Source organism: Aspergillus undulatus (assembly GCF_047715775.1).
Source record: "Aspergillus undulatus strain CBS 261.88 unplaced genomic scaffold BDV17scaffold_52, whole genome shotgun sequence".
In the NCBI taxonomy this organism is placed as follows: Eukaryota; Fungi; Ascomycota; class Eurotiomycetes; order Eurotiales; family Aspergillaceae; genus Aspergillus; species Aspergillus undulatus.
The window spans coordinates 54,812-78,810 of NW_027396656.1; the positions used below are offsets into that span (position 1 = coordinate 54,812).

At 51.1% G+C, this 23,999-nt stretch overlaps 8 protein-coding genes across 8 annotated transcripts; 2 read left to right on the forward strand and 6 right to left on the reverse strand.

The window, feature by feature from the left end:
• Window positions 1-516: 516 nt before the first annotated feature.
• Window positions 517-2,845, reverse strand: BDV17DRAFT_300235 (DUF5102 domain-containing protein; the record flags this gene model as incomplete). Its single annotated transcript, XM_073764017.1, has 4 exons — window positions 517-1,752; window positions 1,811-2,065; window positions 2,098-2,693; window positions 2,755-2,845. 4 exons carry the CDS (start codon window positions 2,843-2,845, stop codon window positions 1,039-1,041), a joined length of 1,656 nt encoding a protein of 551 aa, XP_073612398.1. The 3' UTR covers window positions 517-1,038.
• A 547-nt stretch (window positions 2,846-3,392) lies between these two features.
• BDV17DRAFT_294306 (putative nucleoporin Nsp1) lies at window positions 3,393-5,471 on the forward strand (the record flags this gene model as incomplete). Its single annotated transcript, XM_073762810.1, has 3 exons — window positions 3,393-5,002; window positions 5,070-5,193; window positions 5,262-5,471. The coding sequence occupies 3 exons, from the start codon at window positions 3,393-3,395 to the stop codon at window positions 5,469-5,471; spliced, it is 1,944 nt and encodes a 647-aa protein (XP_073612399.1).
• A 326-nt stretch (window positions 5,472-5,797) lies between these two features.
• BDV17DRAFT_180940 (uncharacterized protein) lies at window positions 5,798-6,687 on the reverse strand. The gene is made up of 3 exons (XM_073754939.1): window positions 6,353-6,687; window positions 6,111-6,176; window positions 5,798-6,039 (listed from the first exon to the last, which is right to left on the reverse strand). The coding sequence occupies exons 1-3, from the start codon at window positions 6,484-6,486 to the stop codon at window positions 5,901-5,903; spliced, it is 339 nt and encodes a 112-aa protein (XP_073612400.1). The 5' UTR covers window positions 6,487-6,687; the 3' UTR covers window positions 5,798-5,900.
• Window positions 6,688-8,322: 1,635 nt separating this feature from the next.
• On the forward strand, window positions 8,323-9,353 carry artA (14-3-3 adaptor artA; the record flags this gene model as incomplete). Its single annotated transcript, XM_073760433.1, has 5 exons — window positions 8,323-8,383; window positions 8,454-8,760; window positions 8,830-9,071; window positions 9,123-9,193; window positions 9,246-9,353. The coding sequence occupies 5 exons, from the start codon at window positions 8,323-8,325 to the stop codon at window positions 9,351-9,353; spliced, it is 789 nt and encodes a 262-aa protein (XP_073612401.1).
• Window positions 9,354-12,086: 2,733 nt separating this feature from the next.
• On the reverse strand, window positions 12,087-12,906 carry BDV17DRAFT_181531 (short coiled-coil protein). Its single transcript, XM_073754942.1, has 2 exons — window positions 12,476-12,906; window positions 12,087-12,413 (listed from the first exon to the last, which is right to left on the reverse strand). Exons 1-2 carry the CDS (start codon window positions 12,793-12,795, stop codon window positions 12,227-12,229), a joined length of 507 nt encoding a protein of 168 aa, XP_073612402.1. The 5' UTR covers window positions 12,796-12,906; the 3' UTR covers window positions 12,087-12,226.
• A 6,157-nt stretch (window positions 12,907-19,063) lies between these two features.
• BDV17DRAFT_271731 (putative glycosyl hydrolase) lies at window positions 19,064-21,460 on the reverse strand. The gene has a single exon (XM_073758812.1). It carries the CDS (start codon window positions 21,084-21,086, stop codon window positions 19,311-19,313), a length of 1,776 nt encoding a protein of 591 aa, XP_073612403.1. The 5' UTR covers window positions 21,087-21,460; the 3' UTR covers window positions 19,064-19,310.
• Window positions 21,461-21,726: 266 nt separating this feature from the next.
• Window positions 21,727-22,322, reverse strand: BDV17DRAFT_181672 (uncharacterized protein). Its single transcript, XM_073754943.1, has 2 exons — window positions 21,972-22,322; window positions 21,727-21,907 (listed from the first exon to the last, which is right to left on the reverse strand). Exons 1-2 carry the CDS (start codon window positions 22,221-22,223, stop codon window positions 21,824-21,826), a joined length of 336 nt encoding a protein of 111 aa, XP_073612405.1. The 5' UTR covers window positions 22,224-22,322; the 3' UTR covers window positions 21,727-21,823.
• BDV17DRAFT_271733 (RBM8 family RNA-binding protein) lies at window positions 21,727-22,904 on the reverse strand. Its single transcript, XM_073758813.1, has 3 exons — window positions 22,569-22,904; window positions 21,972-22,472; window positions 21,727-21,907 (listed from the first exon to the last, which is right to left on the reverse strand). Exons 1-2 carry the CDS (start codon window positions 22,818-22,820, stop codon window positions 22,245-22,247), a joined length of 480 nt encoding a protein of 159 aa, XP_073612404.1. The 5' UTR covers window positions 22,821-22,904; the 3' UTR covers window positions 21,727-21,907; window positions 21,972-22,244.
• Between the last annotated feature and the right edge of the window lie 1,095 nt (window positions 22,905-23,999).

A 23,999-nucleotide genomic window follows, 5' to 3' on the forward strand; every position in this document is an offset into this window, starting at 1 on the left:
CACTTGCACAGTTACAGGCGCACTAGTTGTTGCACGATGATACCCCCCGCATCCTGTCTTACGTTCTTCGATATATTTCTTCTTCTTGGCTTCCCTTCTATTTTCATTGTTCCGGTATTCTTCCTTTCTTGCTTGCATATGTGAACCCAGAACCATTCCGGGAAATATCTACTACTACGCACAGTGACAACCTGATCAGTCCGAGAACAAGGGCTGTTCAAATATCCCGTCACTTGCTCGCTTCAAAAATGCTTTATGCTTACTCGTCTCATTCATGCAAATTGTGGAGTACTGATTTATTTTTCTCTCGTTTTTTACCATTTGCATCTTTCTTGAAGAAAGTTTCGCTGTTTTTGTGGGTTTGTTTGGTTGGTTGGTTGGTTGGCTGGTAGATAATTCGGGGTTACCCGTGACCTATTTATTACCTACATACCTAGTTTTAGATGAGTATTTATGATATGACTACCTACATATGAATAAAGACCGCATGTGCTGCGTTTTACTCCCTCCATCTGCATCTGAAACCCGATTTGCAAGCCCCTTGGTATGTAGGTAATACGGAGTACTTAACTCATATTTGGAACCTGATATGGGCAATGGTATTGGTGCTAGGTACGAAAAGAGAAAAGAAAACGACGCCATTAAGGCATTGTATAGTACAACGACAGTAAGACAGAGGGTGCCTTGGGAGGCCAAATCCAAGTGACCTTGTTGGAAATAGAGGGCCTGCTGTCGGGTAGAGTCTGTCGAGACCTTGGAGGGGAGAGTTGTGATTGAAGAGATGAGACGGCATACATTGATTTGCTCCCTGGCATGATGGTACGCAACCGGAAATGGAGAAAAGGGTAAGAAGGAAGAATGGTTCGAAAAACATTAATTAGTAGGCAGGCAGGCAGGTAGGTACATCAAGTGAAGAAAAGCGAACGGGCTATCTATGGTATGAATGGGGGGATGATTAGAAACACTTCGTACTAGTCGTAATATGAATGACTCCTCATTTGAATGCCATTTGCTTCGTGCTTTTGTGCAAACTGGTCATCATTTCCTTACTCGTCGCGCGTGACTGACCAGGTTCTCTATCACTCCCTCAAAGGCTTCCTTTTCGCTTACGAGGCCGTCCCGGCGCTTGAGCCAGAACTCGAGGACTGTGGACGCGCGCAGGGTGAGCTTTTCTAGCTCCTTGACGTGGGTTTGAAGTTCTGAATCGGTGAGTCCGTCTAGCGCGGCGTCTGTGGTTGCGCAAAGTCGTCGGACTATTGTGAGGTCGAGCTCTGGTGGTGAGGGCTCGCGCCGCCTAGTTGACCGTTGTCGATTCGCGGTGCTCGACGTACGGGGACTGTTTGGTCCGCTTTGGGAGCCCTTCCGGGCGATGCTCTGTGAGCGAGATTGTGAGCCCGGAGCGATTGAGTTTGGTCCACCGAGGTTGATGGACGGGAGGATGAGTTTCTTTTGCTTGGACGCGGGAAGAATTTCGTCAAGGTCTACGGGCACACCGAGAGAGACGAGGAAGAGGCGGCGGATCCGGGATTTGACCCAGTTTTGTGGTTGAAGCGGGGGTGGGGCGACTAGTTGAGACCATAGAGAGAGCGAGCGTTCGGTGCCGAAGATGATGGATGAGTTCGAAATGGGTTCAAGCTCGGGCTGGGTGGTAATTGCGGGTTTGGATGAGGGGAAAAGTCGGCCAAGAGGTTCGTCGAGAGAGTTAAGTAGATCGGGGAATGATTTGACGGTGTCAAAGTCTATCAGAGGGGGCTATACTAGGGTTTAGCATACGGGAATGCATGAGCACGATCAGTTGGGCAGAACTCACCACGTAGGGCAGCGTCGGTTGCGGAGACGGTTGGACAGTGACAAGTTCCGGTTCAACAAGGCCCGCGTCGGGCTCTTGGAAACCGTCGTCAAAATCTCCGAAGTCGTCATCTTGCCCTTCCTCGAAATCGTCAAAGTCATCCCCGCCAGCGAATTGGGGAGGGTCATCTCCGGTTAATGTTAATTTTTGTCGAGTGTGAGACGGATGCGTGGGGCTACTTGATTCAAGCGCGGGATCTGAATTGGTCAATCGTCCCTGAGTTTTTGAGCCGGAATAAAGAACTGGACGAACTTACCGGGAGGGTCCGAGACCTTCTCTGTCGCATCCGGTAGTGTGTCGCTTGAGCGTCTACGGTGAGCATGCGGACCTGAGTGCAATGTCCCATCATCTGGCGACGATTCGACTTCGGAAAGTAATGTGCCCGGCATCGATGTAGTCGTGGTATGAACCTCTTCAGACTCCGTGGGAGATCCTGAGGGAGTTGTGGACTCGGAGGTCTTCGTAACCATATCTGGGACAGCGTCCGCCCTCCGCTTCTCGTACGCTTCTGTCCCAGGGACGTCACCATAGCTTGGTTGGCCTGGATCGACCTTTACCACCACAGTTCTCGGGATGCGTGTACCCCCGGGAGTTACAGAGCGGCGACGCTGCCCCGCAGTGGATGGACTTCTGCTGCGTGAAATCACCTCGACCTCATCAGGAACAGCATCCTGCTCCCTCTTCTCAAAGGCACTCGTCCCGGGCACTTCGCCGTGTGAGGGGACATCGTCCACTTTCTCAACCCGAGTCCGGGGTATGGAAGATGTACGAGACGTTGGGCGGGAACGAGAGCGTGAGTTGCCCTCGCTAGCATCTGAGAAGTGTTCTTCGTCGCTTTCAGTGTCTAAGACAGTAAGATGGTCAATCAATGAACGAAATAGCTGCAGCATGCATGAGCGTCTTACTATGACCGGGGGCCCCTGGGTCCTCGAGCTCCACGCTCTTTCTCGGGGGCTCCAAGTGCGAGCTGGAAGGAGGAGAGGGGCGTTCCGACATGGGGATAAGCTTTGGCTCAGTCTTTGATTAGGGTCATATATACTTGGAGATGAAGTATCCTGGGCTGAATGTAAACAAGAAGACGCACAGAAGGAAGTGAGGCTGGAGAAAGCGGAGAGTAGCTTAGATGGAAATGGGATCCAGATTGTCTGGTGGCGAAGTCCAGCCTGGACCGTTGGAGGCCTAAGCGCCTGAGGCTGGAATATTTGATGCCTGAGGCCTTAAGGTTAGGCGCAACTGAGTTAAGCGCGCAACCGCGTGATTGGTGTATGTAGCCGCAACAAACTTCGCGACCACCGGGGGCAGCTCCAGCATCCTTTATATTATCCTGCCGATTGTCAGTGCCTGGTTTTGTTGTTGTTTATTCTGCTTCCTGGGTGTTGCACTTGCTTGTTCAACTGCATATCTCCTCTGATCTCGGGTGCAGTAAGGTTTCCTCAGTCCTTCTTCTCTGAACTTAGTAGACCCTTGCTAAACTTCTGTTTTGTATTTTCCCAGGGCTGCCCTATCGCTACCATATTCTCCTGTCACGCTGCGCTCCAAAAATATGTCTATGTTCAACTTTCAGCCGCCATCCTCATCCGGAACCTCCAGTGGTGGCCTGTTCGGCTCTGCTGGAGCTACATCCAACACAGGCTCAAGCGGCGGTCTTTTTGGCAATGTAGGAGCAACCACAAGCGGCATTTCTTCGCCCTCATTTGGAGCTACCTCCGGCGCCAACCAAGGCTCGTCTCTGTTTGGTGCTGGCGCGGGTGCTAAAAGTACTCCGACATTCAGTTTCGGAAACGCAGGCTCTGGTGCGTCTTCCGGGACGCAATCACCATCCATCTTTGGCACTGCATCGCAAACGCCGAACAAGGAAACGCCAGCTTCGACTTCAGCTGGAACCGGCGGACTGTTTGGCGGCGCCGCTAGCAAACCCAGTGGAGGCCTCTTTGGAGCAGCTGCGACCCCCGCACAGTCAGGCTCAAACTCACTCTTTGGTGCACAGCCATCAACCACTCCTGCTGGTCCTCCCCCAGGAGGCGCTCCTGCACAGGGCCAATCTCTCTTCGGACAGCAAAAGCCCGGCGGTCTTTTTGGATCAGCAACAACTTCGTCAGAATCCCAATCCTCTTCTACAGCCCCCGCCACATCCGCACCATCGCTCTTTGGAGGAGCTGGTCAGTCCAGCGGCAGCAACCTGTTCAAACCGGCTACTGATGACGCTTCTAAGACTGCACCAGCTTCTGGCGGCGGTCTTTTTGGTAATCTTGGAGCAAGCAAGCCAGCGGAATCGACAGCGAAGGCTACAACGGCAGACAATGCTTCAAAACCGCTCTTCGGAAGCGCCCCTGCCGCCGGTGCACAAACCTCGCTCTTCTCAGCTCCATCCTCTGGTACCAACGCTTCAAAGCCTGCCTTCCCTTCTCTCACCAACAACACAAACACTCAGTCAAACACATCATCCGCCACCCCACCCAAGCCTCTTTTCTCTCTTGGTGGATCGTCATCGTCCGCCACCCCTTCGTCTACCCCCGCACCAGCTCCTTCTGGTGGTCTCTTTTCTGGTCTAGGTACTTCAAAGCCTGCGGAAACTTCCACAACAACGCCGGCAGCCTCGGGCAACATGTTCAGCAAGCCCGCAGAAACCATGACCACGCAGGCCCCTAGCACATCTGCAACCACGACCGCAACGGGAACAGGTGCGACGCCAGCTGCCACCTCTGGCCCTACCACAACCTCTACCTCCACCGCAACCACCGGCACAGGAGCTATCACAGCGACAGGAGGTCCCGCCCTCGGCGCATCTACCGCTGGCCCGGTTCCCCCGGCTCAGTCACGCCTCAAGAATAAGACTATGGATGAGATCATCACTCGGTGGGCGACGGATTTGACGAAGTATCAGAAAGAATTCCGAGAGCAGGCCGAAAAGGTTGCCGAATGGGATCGGATGTTAGTTGAGAATGGCACCAAGGTTCAGAAGTTGTATGGCAGTACAGTGGATGCCGAACGAGCCACCCAGGAAGTTGAGCGCCAGCTTTCCTCTGTTGAGGGGCAGCAAGATGAACTGAGCTCGTGGCTCGATCGCTACGAACGCGAAGTCGACGAAATGATGTCCAAGCAAGTCGGTCCTGGCGAGAGTCTCCAGGGACCTGACCAGGAGCGTGAGCGAACGTACGTACGCTTTGAATCGAGTCGTAGATGGCTTTCCCTTGTTCCCAAGCTAACTCAAGCTCAATAGTTACAAACTCGCCGAGAAGCTCTCCGAACGCCTAGACGACATGGGCAAGGATCTTACCAGCATGATCGAGGAAGTCAACAGCGCCTCATCAACGCTGAGCAAAACGAACAAGGTCGACGAACCGGTGAGTCATCCTCGCCTCATCTTTTTCTCGCAGCTTCAAAAAGTTTACTAATTATAATCAACACGTAGATTTCTCAAATCGTTCGCATCCTCAACTCACATCTTTCCCAATTGCAAACTATCGACGTGGGCACCTCCGAACTGCAGGCGAAGGTTGCTGCGGCTCAAAAGGCCGGGCAGTCCATGTCTGCGCGCTTCGGACACGGATACAGCATGTCCGGTGTTGGGAATGGAAATGCGGCGGATGACTTTTACCGCTCTTACATGGGTCGTCGGTAGAAAAGTTCGATTTCCATACAAGTTTGTTTCTTACTTTTAATGAGTGGATATTAGGACTAGGATGCAATGGGATGGTTTACTAGGTAAAGATGTGTATTACTGTGAATGGAACCGGCTTGTTGTATTTGGTGCAGGTGAACTTGGGATTTTTCTCTATCATCAATGCTTTGATTGCCTCCGTTCAAGGACACTGCCATCGAGTCCGCGCAGTTTGACCTGATCATTCCTTTACTTTCTTGTACGAGAAACAAGCGGTCAATTGCTCGTGAATTGAGAAGGGTGTCAATTGATTATGTAGAATACATTGAGCCAGATACATCAGCGCTAGATAATGGGATGGTATGTACTGCGCGACGGTTTACGACAACTGCAGAAACGCTTTCGAAACCGGCGATAAGCATCTATTTCTTGTCGCCTTTGGTGAGGTCGTCACTGAAGACAAAATCGCATTAGCAAAGAGTACAAGGATTGAATAATGGAGAGGTTGAGAAAATAGCCGTACAGGTGCTTGTCCAGATCATCCAGGTGCTTGCGCTGCTCTTGGACCTTCTTCCGGAGGGCGGCGAGCCTATATTCGAGTTCGGAGATTAGTACATTGTTCAAGACCGGCAGTGGCTTTGTCGCGGCGGGCGTGCTTACTTTTCCTGCTCCTTCTGGTGAATGTAAAGACCCTCTTGCGCGGCTTCGCGCTTCTGGAACTGGTCGCTGGAATTGAGACATCTGTTAGCTGACTGGTTTGAGACCTTGATTGAAAAGATGACATCATGCCCGCGAACGCAGCGGACGATGAACTGCAGGACAGTTTGGCTGTTGGCTTGCTGCCCTGGAGCAGCAAAACAGCGTCCAGCTTATGAAAGAAAAAGAGAGGTCTGTATACACACCTAGCCTGAGCACCGCCAGAGCGGGTAGCACCGGTATCACCTTCACCCATCCTGGGAGCAATTGCGGAGAAAGGGCGAGCGAGGATGGCACGGGAAGTCGTGGCGAGAGGACGAGAAATGGAATGACGAAGCATACTGAACGATATATCAAGAAGGACGTAGAGGAGGTTTTATCGATTGCGATGAGAGTGAAGATGAATGGATGAGAGAAAGAAGAAGAGGGGGATGGGATGATCTGATGTCGTACCTTAATTCGTTGCCTTGGAAATGTGGCAGCGGCTGCCGGGTCGAGACTCGCGAATCAGACGATGCGGTCGAGCTATGACGACATCCGCGTGCGCTCAGGTCATGTGATTTGATGATTCAGCCATGGATTGCTCGCAGTCATGAGAGATACGGTTTGTTAACGAAAAGTACAAGGATATCTCAGTAAGTGGCGTATGGCCGATACTCAAAGATTGCAAATAGCTCTATGAAGGCCCGATAATGGCTTCTGGATCATGAAAAGGATCAGAAGTCAAGCGAGGAATTAATCATTAATTAAGGAAGCTACTAGTAACCACGGGCACCTGGGCAGGCAGGAAGGAATGCGTATCAGATATCTGTGGACGGGAAATCTCGTCACGATGTTCATACCGCCATAGAACTCGATCGAATAACGTCAAGTGACCATGAGTCAAACGGCTGTACATCACTATGCTACGCTGGAAATATAGCTCTCCTGAACCTGTAAACAGGAGAAGGACAAGCACTAGCAGCGAGGCTCATTCAATAATGCGGTATCTGACGATTGGCGGAGGGAAATAGGGATGACGCCGGAGAGGCCCACTGCTACCACACAAAGCTCAACAGAGAAGGGGAGACATGGAGAGGAGAGCACTCCTCGAATAGTAGAGGGAAGAGGATGGGTAACGACAATCGAACAGATCAGAATAACCAGGTAATTGATAGGACAAGTAATAGTTAGTAGCATAGGAGCGGATTCAAGAGGGCTCAGTAGACGAGTGGGCGGTTGAACGGTGAGGCAGAGAATCCCCAGCAAATGGCAGGAGGGAAGTCTCCCCTCCCACCTGTGGCAGTCTCCCCCTCTTCCAACTTCGACTTCCTCTCCTCCTTTTGCGACTTCGCTCTCGTCTTTCCATCTCCCCTTTCACTTTTTCAACCTTCTTCCACCTCTCCAACACAACTTCTCTCCCGCTTTCATTCTATCCCTTCCAATCCAACTCTTTCTAGCAACCAAATCCTCATTGTTGCCATTCCCATCGCGCAGGTGAGTGCTGCTTCCCTTCCGTCCATTTCCACGATCTTCCCCTCCCTCGCCCTTATCCTCCGCCTCAACGCACCCACCCATCAGTGTTATCTACGGAATCATCGAATACGTTGCATGGACTCCGTATCTCGTCGCTGCCGAGCCCTCTGGACTGTCTATAAATTATGGACTCGGGTTGAATTGCAGTGTCTGAAGTACCAACCGCCCCCGGGCTACGCTGGACTTCACAACGCGATTCTGTTTACTCGCGGCCGCCCGTGTGAAGGTCCCGCAGAACAACAAGCCCATCAATATCTACACTGTCGACGGAAGCCGTGACCTGTTTTACATCGCAATATTTTTGCATATTTTCTCCCGATCGAAAATATGAGGTTTTCTGGAGAGTTCTACACTGTGTCGTGCTATCAGCCGTGTGACTGGGTTCCCTAGCGCGGACAGACCAGGGCAGCAGCCTTCGTCACAGCCTCATTTTCCGTCACCCCGTGATAGCCGCACCCTACCCCTCACATGTTTGCTGCAATCTAGGCCCTCTTCTCCTTCATTTTCCTCGCTGCTGTGAATTTTATCTGATTTATTTATATCCCCCACGTTGTTGTGAAAGGCACAAAGTTCGAGTCTTAGCACCAAAACCACTGCACATTCATCTCGACTGATTTTTGCTGACTTCGTCTCTTGTTGTACCCGATTAGGTTCTTCCAAAATGGGTCACGAAGATGCTGTCTATTTGGCCAAGCTCGCTGAGCAGGCTGAGCGCTACGAGGGTTCGTTATCTCCCTTCTTCCAGACCGTGTCCGCCATTATGCGTCTACGATACTGATGGAATACATCTAGAGATGGTCGAGAACATGAAGACCGTCGCCGCCTCCAATGTGGAGCTCACCGTCGAAGAGCGGAATCTCCTTTCTGTTGCCTACAAGAACGTCATCGGTGCCCGCCGTGCGTCCTGGAGAATCGTCACCTCGATCGAGCAAAAAGAGGAGTCCAAGGGCAACGAGTCTCAGGTCACTCTGATCAAGGAGTACCGTCAGAAGATTGAGAACGAACTTGCCAAGATCTGCCAGGACATCCTGGACGTTCTCGACAAGCACTTGATCGCCTCTGCCCAGAGCGGCGAGTCCAAGGTCTTCTACCACAAGATGTAGGTCTCTGCGTTCTGTTCGGCGATGCGACCGAGAGCAAAATTCTAATTCCCTTTTTCTCCTCATAGGAAGGGTGACTACCACCGTTACCTTGCTGAGTTCGCCATTGGCGACAAGCGCAAGGAGTCGGCCGATGCTTCTCTCGAGGCCTACAAGGCCGCTACCGAAGTCGCTCAAACTGACCTTGCCCCTACCCACCCCATCCGCCTCGGCCTGGCCCTCAACTTCTCCGTCTTCTACTACGAGATCCTCAACTCCCCCGACCAGGCTTGCCACCTCGCCAAGCTTGCTTTCGATGACGCTATTGCCGGTATGTAAAGCAGCTTCCCATGAGAGAGGCGCTCGCTAACACGCGTCATAGAGCTTGACACTCTGAGCGAAGAGAGCTACAAGGACTCTACTCTTATCATGCAGCTCCTCAGGGATAACCTGGTATGTCAATATTCGCATCGTTCTCGGTGAGACGTACGCTAACGTGATTAAGACCCTCTGGACCTCGTCCGAGGCTGAGCCCGCTGCTGAGAACGCCCCCGCTGAAAAGAAGGATGAAGCCCCCGCTGCCGCTGAGGGCGAGGAGAAGCCCGCTGAGTAAAGAAGAGATGGAGGACTCGCGTCCGGCATGGATAACAGATCAACTGTGGGAGCAGGGCTACACTGCCAGTGCGAAAGCGGTGAGGTGCTTATGGGAGGCTTGCGAGCGGAGGGAGATGCACTGTCACATCTCACTTAGCACGCTTGTCTCGATGACATGAAGCTCTTGGGAGAAGTGCCAGGTCGCGGTGCTCCTTTTGCTTTTTGCCTTTCGCTAGCCCTCGAACTTCATTCGACCCCAGCGCAGAGCCAGTGACCTGGTTATCTCTATCCGTGGCACGTCAATTCATATATTCGTTGGTTTCTTTTAATTTACATTTTGCCTATTACCTCGACTACTCAAAGAATACCTTTCCCTTACCACAACACCCGTCGGAATGTTTCCCACCCCAAGCCTTGACTATGTTATGAAATTTGTCTTGGTATTACCTCTTTTGTGCCACGTATGGGCGTTTGTTGTCGCCTTAGCTCGAGTTTAGATCTCAAATCCGGCAGTGGTCCCAAAGAAAGTTGAAATTCAAATCTGATGGCTCTTTGTAAAAGATCGTATCTGCAATGCTTGCTTCATTCTGCCAAAGACAGGACGTAGAGCCGGTTGAAGTGATGTAGGCACCAATTAATCTTCCCCCGTTTCCATTCGAACCAAGAACAACAAGTCGCGGCATCGTCATCTATCACCCGTCTGATTCATCCATGCCACCACCAGCCAGCCTGAAGCGTGATGGTTCTCCTTCAGCCCACCAAAACACAAATGATCTATGCGGCTTGCAGCAAATAAAGCTCGGCCCCCCTTTTTCCTTCAGCCTGCCCTCCCTACTTTCCCGAGCACGCACGCTGGAAGTACGTACAGGGCACCCCACTGATCTTCGGATCCTACAGCTGGGGGTATGCGGGCTTTCGTTTTTGTTTCGCGCGCTGCCTGTGGGCCTCTGCTTGAGGGTGGAATCGGATGCCTGCTTGACAGGACAGGCTGCAAGGCTACCTGGGTAACGGCAACCACCCGCGCTGGAATCCAGTCGATAGGCTATGTAGGTCACGGTGTTATCTATCATCTATCTACTCAGTCCTTGGTCGAACAGCCCAGCGTACGGATACCAGCGCGGCAGGCACTGGTGGTCGCACTGGAATTGAGTGATATCCTGCCTGAGCTGAACAAGTTCTAGTTCCCTGATCTGATCCAGTCGATGTGGATAGACTATTCAGACGCCGACCGCCCTTTCTCTACCCCGGATCCTGTCGAGGGGTCTACGAATATGAATGAAGTACTCGCATACTCTGTAAATGTCACGGATATGAACCGTAGGCAGCACCGTCTACCGTCTAGTGCCGCCCGAGTCCATTCAAGCTTCGTCTAGTACGGGGCACAGATCCTATTTACTTTCTAGCTAGCACTTATAGAACCACGGATATAACTAGATAAGATAGATTATATTAGTGAGGGTGACAGGGTCAAGCCCCGGAGAAGACTTCCGTAGTACAGATGGAGTACAATTTTTGCAAGGGCGCTTAACTGGAACAGTACCTAGACAGATGGTGGCTGGCGGCTGGCTTGGAGGGGAAGAATGTGGCGCTCTGCAGTGTCTCAACTCTCAGGGATTCGGAGGTTTATTTTATTTATTTCTCTGTTTTTCTATTTGTTTGTATGAGAATGTTTTTTTTTCTTGCGGTATTGCGGTTGATGCGATTGGCGGTGTTACTGGTTTATCATACCTACGGTAGTAATACTTAAGGACATGGACTGATTGATAATTTCTTGTTTTTTTTTTCTCTCAACTTGGTAAGATAATGTAACCGCTTGTTTGGGGTATGATAAAGCAAATGTCTTCAGAGCCCAAATGGATGATTGCTGAGTAATGTTGATGCAATGTCAGTGTCAACCCGAATGAATCGTCAGACCAGGACGATTTCCAATGTACAGATGTTGTGGCAGAGAAAGGTATAATCGGGTGCGATGTCATGTGAAAAGAAAAGACAAGAGGGAAATGGGGAGCTCCATGAAATGCTGTCCCGCCCTTTTTGCTTTGTGGGAAATTGTCGTGTCGTGCTGCTGTTGAACAGCAGACTCAAGACCGTGAGACTGAAACAAATGCAAACCCCCATGATAAACGGTTCCGAGTCTAAAAACAGAAGTTCCCCAGTAAAAACACAACTGTCCTAACGCCGAGCGTGCTATGCCACAAAAATACACCATGCCGCCCGTAGACTGAAAAACGAAATCGGAGAAATGCGAGGTTCGGTTGAGAAGGATAGGTCAATATGAACAGTTGAAACCCGAATTACCTGAGCGAAGGTGTCACATTGCCGCGAACCCGGTCAAAGATTGGCCATCGTTTTCACGCATCGGCGCCAAGGCCTGTGATCAGACCTCAGCGGCCAACACATCGCAAGCAATGATGTCACTGTTTCGAAGGGTGTCGATCTGGAGAGGAATACGAAGCGTAGGACGAATGAAAAGAGAAGAAGAGCATCGTGTGAGTGTGGCTGGTGATCGAGTCTCAGAACTCGAATCAATGGCTGCGCGGTCGGCGTGTATTCAGACGCCGAAGTTTCATCCCATCAAACGGCAGCTGTATGAGACGAATAAGAAAATGGTCGATGTCGTGTGCATGTGTGCCTGCCTCTTCGCAAACCAACCCAACTGCTTCCAAGTTCAACCCCATGGATTCACCACGAATAGTGCTGGATATGTTCTTCCAGTTGTAGACTGTTCCATGTTCAAATCAAGTGATGAGTGACCGCAGAAACAATACCTGCGAACACCAGGAAAATATGCGAGAAGATATATGTGAATCTGGTTTGATCTTTCGCAGTCTCGAGGCAAAAGAATCCCGGCTACCCTGAGCCGGAGTCAGAAAGGCAACGTCGCCGTCGCCTTTATTTGTGCGATTTCTTGACTTTGGTGGTACTGGATCTCGACATCTCGCTCTTCATATTCCGTGTAAGACCTCCAATATAGTCCTGCAGGAATCTGTTTTCGTTCTCGAGTTTGTCGTGATCAGTTTTCACTGCGTCGATTCGTTCGGCAAGAGCTTGGAGGGACGACTGGAGGGCCTTTGCTTGTCTATAGTAGGAAATAAAGTGTTAGACGGCGAGGTTGAAGTGGCGACAGTGCTTTATACTTACTCCTGAAGGGTCTGTCTGGCCTCCTTGCCCAGTCGCTCCAGATCAGCGGAGTTTCGGCGCGGACTCATCGCTCGCGCGTCGTCAGGTGGGAATTCTTCTTCTTCAATTTCAATTTCAGGGTGATCCCGGGGAACTAATATTGAGGCGCTCGGTTTTCGACTGGCCATGCGAGGACGTTCGGGGCGGCCCCTTCGGTCGGTCTCCGCGTCGGATATTGAAGAAGAGGACGAGAGCGATGACATATGGGCACGATTGCTTTCACTCGGTTGGGGCAGAGTTGGGACTGGGGAAGAGCCATGTACCTCTGACGTCGATGCCATATTACGAGAAACTGTGGTCGAGGTTGATAGAGTTCTAGGATCTGTGGTGGGCAGGAACCTTGTGGAGAGACTGAGTTTGCGGGCGAAAGATAAGTAATAGAATCACCGCAGGTTGAAAACTACCTCTAGCGATCCCTCAGATGCAGAATCTGCGTGTCGCTGGAGGTAGCTGTCGTGAGCGGCGCTCGAAAGGGTGTCCCTGAGGACGGTTCTCGGGGAGGTGGAGCAGGAAGAGCCGGGTAAAGAAAAGAGAATAATGGGAAAATAGACCGGCGGAAGAGAGAGAGATGGAAAAGGGGAGAGGAAATAAAAAGAGGAAAGAGGAAAGAAAACCGGAGAGGGACCGTTTGAGCGATCCAGGGGAAGGGGAGGAAAGCTTGAAAGAAGTGAATTGGAGGGGTGGACCTGGCTTTTAGCGAAGGTTGGGAACTGAGCGATAGATGCTTGGGACAAAGCAATCCTGCTGGTGATGCCAGGCGCGAGCTTGCTTCTCTGGTTGCAAATAATAGCTCAGGGACTCTGGTATCCAACTGGTGCTTTCCCTTCTCGGACTCGATATGGGCGAGTACTAAGTAATGTCGTATGGTGGTGTGAAGAAAGTGGTTTGTCAAGCCTGAAAGCGGCGGGCGGATTTGCAAGTCAAAAAGCACCGTCGCAGTAAGTAGCAACCACCACGAAAAGAGAGATGTGGATGAAAATGTATCCGAGTAGGAGGACGAGGAACGAGTGCAGTTTGGGCTCCGCAACAAATAATGAAGATCCTTGTAACCGTGAAAGCAGGCCCGAGGAGCGGTGGAAGTGGTAGGAATTGGATTGTCGTTGTAGAGTAGTCTGCGTAAAGTAATGTTGCCTCTGATCATTCATACAGGAAGTACGTACGGTAAGCCAATACATTAAATACCGCTAGTCCGCTTTCAACTGGAGTAGAAGTGGGCCCCCCGACCATACAGCGACTCGTGGCCGCCACTGAACGGACTCCAAAGGTACCAGTCCGCCACGCCAAAGGTCCAAACCACATGAGCTGTCTCAAACGCGCCAGACACGGTTGTCCTGAACTCACGATAATTGCGCGCATCTGAGGAGGCCCTGAGCCAGGACAGCGTTTGGCCGGCGGGGAGGTTTGAGGCGTTCGTTGACCGGCGTTCGGTCGGCCATCCACGGTTCTTTTCGCGCGTTCCAGGATTGTAAGCCCCTTGGTTCCTCAGCACTCCCAGAGTCCGAGCTGGGAGCGGGCACGACACTGGCCAACGAGAACGCCCAGTCGCGGGGTACACGGTGATCCTCATCACCGACCGCTAGAGCTGTAACTACGCAATACTATGATGATCAAAAATCATGACGCCGGAGAATCATGGGTTTCTCTCTCGCGGTCGTTTTGTTGCCACTGCCTGACTCTGCGCTCTGCTTACGGAATCCTCTAAATGGAGCACACTCTCAGCACCTACGGTCATATCGCCTCCACAGCTGCCATCGACCCACGAAGCCTGAAGCCGAAGAAGCGGGAAATGACATTCCTCTGGCTCGCCTTGCCAATGAGATCGTACCGAGTTGATCGTTTTGAGAATATGGGGAAGAAGAAGCCATACCGTCTCGGTTACGGGGTGGCTGAAATAAAGGTCTCATGCTCAGGGAACGATGAGGTCACGCAATGTCGATCAGAGACGTCGTACGGCATTCTCCAATATCTAGTGCTGGTATTCGACGCTCAATCATGACATCCAGAGGCTCAGTCATAAATCCCCATATCCAGAGCGAGGATTACTCTCGGGCTTTCTGTTGGTTTGAGTATCTTACACAGCAGGCGATGGTGGAACAGAGCGCTTCGCTCTTCCCTTCAGGCCACCCACTGACAAGCAACCGTCCCGTAGGGCGATCGCTTCCCGCAGCGGTATCCCTCATCTTTGAAGCGCAAATTTTATTGATCCGTGAAAATGGAAGGGATGCTCGTTGCAAGTCTTTCCCTGTGCCCGGGACGCTGATTCATAGCCATCACGAATATAAGATTGATGCACATAGACGGTATGCGCAAATGCTTTGATTTGCTTGGCTGAAGTTCAGGAATAGGCAGGTCGCCGGTCCCTAGTGCAGGAGGCGTCTCCCAGTTAGTGGCTATCAAATGCCCGACCCAGAATAGCGGGTACCAAAGATCAATTGGCAAGGGGCTTGGAAAGACACAGAATTTTCCTTGCAATTTCTTTCTCCGAGACTCTCTAACGACTAGCGTTGTCCCTTGCGGTTGGTGTGGGCCTGGCAGTTTATCCGTTCATAACTTCATCCCTCTCATAGGTGTCGTTGGCTGATGACCGACTAATTTTGTTCGCTCAAGTCGCTGGTCGGATGAAGGGTTCAACGGCAGAGCACATCATGGGGCAGGCTTCCTATTGGCCTTTGACCGCCTTTTCGCAAGCAACTCTTCGTATGGGAACCTCACGTTATTCTTCTGGCGGAGGCACGCCGCACTACAACGACAGCTGACAGAGTGGCAGTCCAATGCACCACCATTCGCTCAACCTGACCCGTTCGGCATCGACAAAGGCAGAAACAGAAACAGTTTCAAAATTCCTCCACTTTTATGTCTGGGGCAAAGTTATTGATACGATCATACGTCATTCGACAGAGTGCTGCTCTGCTGAGGGCAGGTTAACAACAAAGAAAGCAGCTGATCATTGATCAAGGTCCAAGGACACTCCACCGCTCAGGACCAGGAAGCGCTGCTTGGTTGCTTTGCATTTTGCTGCAGGCGCACTGCGCAGTGTCAACGTACATGAGCCCCATCAGGTGAAGACACCCGGAAGGTTTCCCCGGTTGTTCCCTCCCACCAAGTGGGCAAGAGAATGCCATCGTGAATCAACGACCTCTCAGGCTCTCGCAAGTCACGCCTTTGTCCTGCTGGCACTATTTTGACAGACAACGCATCTCATCACGAGAAGTTTGCCCCCTCCCTCCCAGCAGCCGTTAGGTATCAGCCTCCCGGCTTGGGCCTTGGAGCTGACGACGAAGGCCGCAATCAAACAACGGCAAGGCTAATAGTTCGAACCACTTGCGGCCGTTCTTGTCGCCCCCGCATTAATATAGGCGACGGTAGCTTGTGACAGATGGTGATAGTCAGGGCCGCTCAAAGCAACCTCTCCCGAGTTAGTAGTTTACTCACCGAGCAAAGCGCTCTTGCAGAGTTTCTCTGTAGAAGTGGACTCAAATCATCGATTGGCCTTCATTTCTTTTACTTGCACTCGTCCGAAGCCTGAAGCAGCAGGCGCGAATTCTGCATCGGACTGGTAAAGTACACTAAACCCATACAGTACGAAAACGGTATCAAGATGCAGAAGTCGATAATATACACGGCTCGTACGGTAAGGGACTTTCACTCGGGTACGTGCCAGAGTTCCGCCGCCGCGTGACTCGCGGGTCTTACCGGCGACTGCATTTCTCCTGGCTGCTTCCGTTCTTCTATGATCCGACTTTGAGGCAACTCAGAGCCCTCTCAAAGTCCACGTTATTTATCTGTTGCAGGTGGTCAGCCCTGCTTCACTCTCTGAGACACCTGAAACCCGCTGAAAGCATCCCTAGATACAATAAGACTGACATCACTGGGCTGCAAGCCCGCCTGCAATATCCCTGCGTGGCTGATAAAGAACGGTGCGCCGATCTGCAACCGGCCACTATTGGCTGCAACCCGCGCGCCATTTGGCGTTAACCATCTTTGTTTTCGTCTGGAGTCACCGAACGCTTGTCGCCGGCAGGAAGTCAGGGACAATGAACAATCTAAAAGGTAGGTATCTGCATATTGGTCTGATTCCGGAGAAGATTTCTTGGTTTCAGGAGAGACTACAATGTGTTCTATATGGCGCCTTCAAGACCTGCGTTAGATATCATGAACTCTTAAGACTAAATGCGGTAGTGCTCATAAGGCTGATTGCCGCCGAATTAGTACTCGACGGAGCTCTCCGAAGCCATCTCAACGCACTGATCTGAGATATTGATGAGCAAGCAGGGTACTCAAAGGGTCAACATCCGGACATCCACATGGAGAATAAACTCAAGCTTAAGTATAACTGCAAAGGTTATGTGTTCTTCAGCAGTCAGCGAGCGTCAGTATTTGCGACATCTTAGCACTCTTGACGAACCTGGCAGATAAGCAAGCAGCTCAAGGCCGCGCTCGCAGAACCCTGCACTGCTGGAAAGAATCTCGATAACCCACTCGCGCTGCATGTGGCTTTCACGCCCAACGTGCTGGGTTCTTATCTTTGTCAATTCAATCTACAGATACAAACACCATGGAAGATGGATCTCGGATCAAGGAGGGGTCGATGTAACCTGAACAGGCTGGTAACTACGGTGTCCTTCGTCCTCTCTATCCAACCCTCCATGGTCAACTCTTATCTATGTATCGACCATCCATATCACATCGACTCTACAAAGTAGATACTGATTTGCGGAGTCCTTCAGAATTCAAAGATCTTCAACTCACCCAACTCATAGCGCCTCTCAAGAATCGGTGAAGAGCAAAAAAGCAAAGAACAAGCCCAGTGGACGCGGCCCCGTCAGTCGGTAATCCACTCAAGCACAAGAAAATCTTCAGAGGTCCCCTTGACGCAGAAAAAAACAGCGAAGACGCGCGAAGCGACAACCAATCACTCTCACGCCCTCCAAAAAAAATCACATCGTGTTTCTAGCGCGGGATTTTTTTTTTGTTCTAACAATACGACTAAAGATCACCGAGTCTCCACGGGCAGACACTAGGACTCATCAAGCAGGTCAATATACTAGCCTATGGTCATGCCTTCCGAGGCCCGGTCACCTTGAACTTTGAGTTACCTGGACGGCGTCAGACACCACCAACCAGCGCCTTTAACAACATTTACTTTTACCGGGCTCGAAGATCGAAGGCTCAATGCCGACAAGCTGAAACTGAAAGGTTAAAATCCCATGAACATCACCGAGTTTAAAATTATCCGGAATCGCAACGCCGGTTTAGACTATGCACTGTATGCAGCCATCCTGCAAATTCTAACCCTTCAACCTCCAGGCATCCGTCCAAAGTCCCAAGGTGATCTTCCGGCCTCCAGGTATGCACCGGAGACTTCGCAGTCGAGGTAACGCAGGCGGGAGGACAAGCTGTCGCTGATGTCAACTGCAGTCTGATTGGAAATTTAACGACGGGGGTGGATATATGCAGCGCGTAAAGGTGTATGTGGTGTAGTGTGCCGTACTGCGAGTAAGCTTAGTGTTGCTGTCTGGGAATCAAATCATTCAGGATCAGGGATGCCTAACTGATGCTGACGCTGCGAAAAATTGCAACTTGACGAGGCTCTGTGGTGCTTGGACATTTCTCGTCATCGTCCATAATAGACTCAAGTCACTGGACTCTGCTCTATCTACCTTCGCATACGGCGCATAGCCTAAGTGAAGCAAGCTACCTTCCTAGTACTAGTAGTGGTAATAATAGTCTGCTACTACCAACCATTACAATAGAATCGGTATATAAAGGTCAGTATCTGAATTCGGGATCTTCTCCAATAGTTATGGGGTAGTTAACTGGATGTATATAGTTTGGACTGGGGATCTCCTCCAGTCTCACGGAAACGTGGAGACTTTCTTCCCGTTTCCACGGCATTGAATCCCTAGATGCAGGTGACTAGAGTGGATAGTACCTAGTATCTATCTAATCCAGTTCATACTCGTCCATATATTTACTAGCAGTCTAGCTTGCCTCAAACCCTCATGGGCAATTCCCAATTTATACGCCTTACACCCTTGGATCACTGGAAGCCTACCGAGCCTAGTAGGTACCAACGGCTCGGACTGAGGTCTCCAATAGTAATTTCCCTTTCGATTTCCAGGAACAATCCAACGATCCGACCAACGCATCCACAGTTTATGCCGATGGATGGAGCCACCTCATCTCCATACTTCCACTGGGAAATCGAGCACCCACCTCCCACACCTCTAGTCTAATACCAATTCCACCACAAAACGAACAAGGACCATTCCCCCATCTCTAGCCGTTCAGGGCCTAGTCAGCACGCGCGAAGGATTTGACCGGTGCATTAACGCACCGTCGCATCGTCGCACCCGGCTCCCTGGGCGGGGCTTCTTGGGTGGTGTTGTCCGGGCCAACCAGGGGTCAGAGTTAGGGGGTTCGATGAGGATCCTGGGCTTTCTTAATACGCTTGAGTCTTATTGCCTGAGGGCGTTGGTTTACGGTTACCAGTTGGCAGTGAGCTGCATGGGTACTAAGTAATATGGGTTGAACTTGAAGGGTGTGCGTATTGTATTGCATGGTTTGTTGGTAAATACTCCGTGCGCTGGTATGGAAAGGATAATACCGATGTGAGTAAATAGTCGGGAAAGGTGAGGAGGGTTTGTAAATGGGAAAAAGTATATCTCTAGACGAGGATATCTCCAGACTCCAAGGCATGTGAGTCTGGGTACATACCGAGCGTTGGGTACACTACAGTGAATACCCACTCCCCGACGCCCAGAAGATCTGTATACGATAAGGTAGTCTTCCAAGCTCATAATACGGTCTCGCCCGACAAGGATGGCGCAGTCTTCCACTGCCATAACGCTCTGAGAACCGCTACTCCACCCGACTGCGTCTCTACCGTCCGTCCGCGCCCACGGTCGTTATATTCCGGCTCCTTCTCAGGCGCAACATCCTCCGCTCCGTCTCTCAACGCCAGCGTAGTCCCGTTGGTCGAGAAATACGGCGGCGCTGACTCTGGGTGGTTACGATAGTCCGTTGCACCGTCGGGGAGAGGGCTATGATGAGAGATGACGCGGTCCTCCTGTTCGTCAATGACGCGGTATCGCTTCCCCCACCATGTCCCGATTTTGCCGTCTTCGTTCCTAGTCACGAGTGCTGCTTCGGCGTTGCGCTCGATCCAGGGGCGGTACGTTTTGCAGATGTCCTGGTGCCATTGGTAGTTGTGCTGGAAGCGTTCATTCTGCGCGTAGGATTGGGTGCGGAGGAATCGCTCCTCCTGGGGGCGGAAGGGTCGGCAGAACTCGGCGAAATGGTGCCAGAATATGCCCTTGAAGGTCTGGCCATCTTGGGAGCAGTCGCCGTTCGAGTCGCAGGTGTCCTCGATGATCCCTGCGCGGCCCAGGCCGTTCCACTTTTGGTCGTATATGTTAGGCCACCCCGTTGCGCGCTGGACGTTCTGGATGAGCTCGTGGCCGTCAGATAGGTATTGGGCCTCGCCGGTGGCTAGCCAGAGGCCTCGCAGGCCGCTGAGGACGACACCCTGGTTGTATGTGTACACCATGGTGTTGAGGACGTCACATATTTTAGTCCCTGGATTTTCGGGACCTTGGTAGCCGCGAATATGGAATCCGTCGCCATACAAGTTGAAAATCCCTGTCATATTCGAGTTCTTGAGCCATCTGTATGCCTCTTGTGCTATCTCCAGATAGTACGGATCATGAGGCAGACCATCCCCTGCTTCTCGACCACTCGTGCCCTCCACAAACGGCGCATCAATCTTATCACCCGGGAAATAAAGGTACATCCCAATGCTCGCCGATATAAACAGTTCATTAGTGATGGCATTCTTATACGCACCCAAGTGCGGGCTCCAAATCATCCCGCCTCCACAAAGCGTCGTATCCCAACCTTCCGAGGCAAGCTCATAGAATATTCGCACACGGTGTGCAGCCGGCGTCTGGAATTGCGTTCCATGCCAGGGCCGTCCACCCGCCCTAGTAGAGCCCTGACTGCCCTCATAATGCAAATCAGAATGCAGCGTCTGGAACTTGATATTCTCCAACCACCCCAGCGTAACCCATAGCATATCGTCATACGCCTGGTTCCTGAGCGCGAACGCATTCTCCCCGAAATAGAACGTCGTGACCTGTCCGAAGAAGTAACTGACCAGGTTCTCAAGCGCCAGGGAGTTCTGGGCAATGATATCATCGCCGCCCGCGGCATTCCCACTGGTAGCATCAGCCAACAGATCCCCCAGCAGCTCATCGTCCGTAGATGCAGTCAAGGCAGCGATGGTGGCTGACACGTGCGTCCCGTGGACAGCCCTAGTCCAATCATTGCCGCTCGGCCATGTGCCCTCCCATAGGACGAAGTAGTCGTCCTGCATTACATCGAGGGCGGATATAAGGTCGCGCAGTGTCTGCTTCAATTGGCTCGCGGATTGCGGCAGTTCGTCCTGGCCCTGGTTCTGGTGCTCGTAAACCTGGTTGTGCCGAGTTGCGTCCTGCAGAAGAACTCGCGCTTGGGTCTCATAAAAACATCCTAGCGATAGGAGGGCCCATAGCGCCCTAAATAAGGGTGCCATTGTAAGGATATAGCTGCTTTCCCCACGAGAACCGCTCGGAGAACCACCCGGGATACAAGAACGATGTCGTCAGTGAAGGATAACAACGCGATAAGGAACGTGGACCGCGGAAGACCCGAGATGTGGAAAAGTGGCGGAATAAAAGAGGATAATGCGGCCCGGGTCCAGATATGAGGACAAGAGATTCTCACATAATTCAACTCATTCCCCTGAGGCCGGCGTGCATGCAAGCTCAAGGGTTGAGGTGGGCAGGCTTGAAATGCGAGAAGCGGGGAGAATCTGGAGAGTGGGAAGCAGGTCAGGTTGGGGTACTCTCGTCCCGTCTCTAGGAACGCCCTACGGTCTCGCCGATATTGCCGATGTCAGTGGAATGCTCCGCCTGGCAGTGAAGAATGCCAATTGCGTCCTGATATACCTCAGAGAATATACTAGATACTCCAGTTGCAATTACCAGGCTATTTTCACTTAATTGTTTACAGTTCACTACACCCACCCTCGAGTTTCTCGAGTCGTGCTTGGCGATAGCATCACGCGGCTCCCTACGTCTGTCAGACAAAATATGGGGTAATCTGGTGCCCTGCGGATTCGTCTGAGATTTCTGGCGCACCGATGCCATGCATTGTAGCATAGAACAGTCACCAATCACACCGATCATCTACATTGTCTATTGTACGGAGACTGAAATGCGGGGTAGGAAAAGCCATAGTTCCAGGTCACACGACACTTTTTATTACTGCTCAGATATCACGCGGGAATCCTCGAGGATAGTGGTTGAATGTAGAAGACAATTGACATATTGGTAGGAGTATGACCGGCAGTGTCTACACTTATGTTGCGTGTTAGCGGGCGTCAGACAGGTAGTCAATGAAGTCGAGTTTCCCGTACCAGACCAGTCATGATACACGACGCCGACAAGTATGCCCTAAGTCTTATCCGACGAACATTTCTGATGTCCTGGGAAGAGCCAAGGGATACTGCCGGCCATGGTCGCTTTGGTCTCGGCACAACCTCTAATGAACCAAACCCGGCAGTCGTTAGCGACGGTCCCATGTCCTTGGCCGCCGAGCTGAGAGATGAAGCAAGAATAGGGCCCTGAACAGAGAAGTATAGGGCGATTTCATGTGAACAAAACGTCATAAAAAAGTCATATATGGTATCTTAATCTCTTTCGTTCTCGGCTCCGGGGCTGCGACTTCGATCACGGCTTCTGCTGCGGTTTCTCCCCCCACGACCGCCCCTACCTCCAGCCTTCCCCTTGTTGGACGGTGGCGGTCGAACGAAGGCGTAGTCAACTTCGATCGTCTGGTCAAGTAATTTGGCTCCATTTAATTCCTTGATGGCTTCGGCGGCTTCCGGGAGAGTCGAGTATTCAATCAATGCGTATCCCTATAGATATTTTTTAAAAAAAAAAACAGTTAGTATTTGCAGCAAATGGACCGAACTGATGATTTCTTCGAGGGCGGAAGAAGTGCTTGAATATACCTTCACGTAACCCGTCCGACGGTCAAGGTTCAGACTGAAATTCTTGATCTCGCCATAGTCCGCGAAGAGATCCGTAACATCTTCTTCGGATGCTTCCTCATGGATATTTGTCACTATAATGATCCAACCTTCGATACTGCGCACGGCAACAGCCCCGGTTTGTGTTCGTGCATCGGTGCCGCCATTGCTCGTTTGCGGCTCGGGGGCTTGCTCTGGCGAGATTGGCGGATCGACTTCCATTTCTCCGGACATGGCGACTGATGAATCTGCAGAGAGCTTGCTGCTAGAGTTGCGCGAGAAAGATCTGAAAGAAGGGATTGGCGAGAACAATTTGGATGTTGAGGTTGCGACCGCCGGGGATCTGATCGACCTGAAGCTTTGGTGTGATTATGTAATCGATGGGTGTATCTAACCCGATCTACGGAGTACCTACTTCGTCCACAGCCCAAAATATCGATGTGCTCTCATTGACATGGTATAGAAATGCCTGTGGCTCGTACACTTGGTGGATGTTAAGTGACTGGGGCTCGAAGTCTGGTAGCTCTGTACTCAAAATTGGGAGTCCGAAGGCAGGGCTACGTATGAAGCCCATTCGATTCCAGAGCATAGGTCAAGTGCTAAGATACAAACTTGCGGCGTCCGCACAACCTTAAGCTAAACAGGCGAATTACTTGGGTCAAACGTGTGATGCGTCTCTTCTAGCAGTACACTCATGGCCAGATAGAATCAGCAATGGTTCGCTCAGTCGTAATTGAAGGGTTGATCGCTCTGCTTGACCCCATCTGTATACAACTACCGGAAGGGCTAATCTAAACTAGAAGTGTCAAGGATTTGGGAGGAACCTATGGGGACTGAAATGGTATATCAGGATCTCCTCCAGGCTCATCCACGGGCTGGATTCCGGGAAGTCAGTCGATCCACAACACAAACTTGCTGTGAACTTTGCTTGTTCTATTTATGGTTTAGAGAGAAGTGAAGAATAGATGATAAAACAGTATTCACTTAGTGAATAGCGTGTACATGCCTTTTATTATATATAACTTAGCCAGTAAGGGCGGATATATATGTTTTTTTTGTAAGTTACTGCTGTCCTTTGAGTACCTAGCCTTAGCCCTATCTCTATATTAGTTCTTAAGTTTCCTAGGGACAATCAATACTTTGTATAAAAACATGCCCACCCAGATACCCTAATCACGCAGATGTTGAAGGTCTTGCTGGTGTGCTTGTGAATTCCTATGACTGATAACTTTCAATCATGAATTCAATTCACTCAGGGTGCCGTCCACAACAACAGTACATAAGAGTGCGTTGTCTCTTACACTGTCCACTTTCTCTTCTCACAATGAATCCCAAGATAACGAAGAACGCCCTTTGTTAGACTTTGGAAGCGCCTTCATTGAGGATTCAAGGATCAGATACTAAGATGTTGTG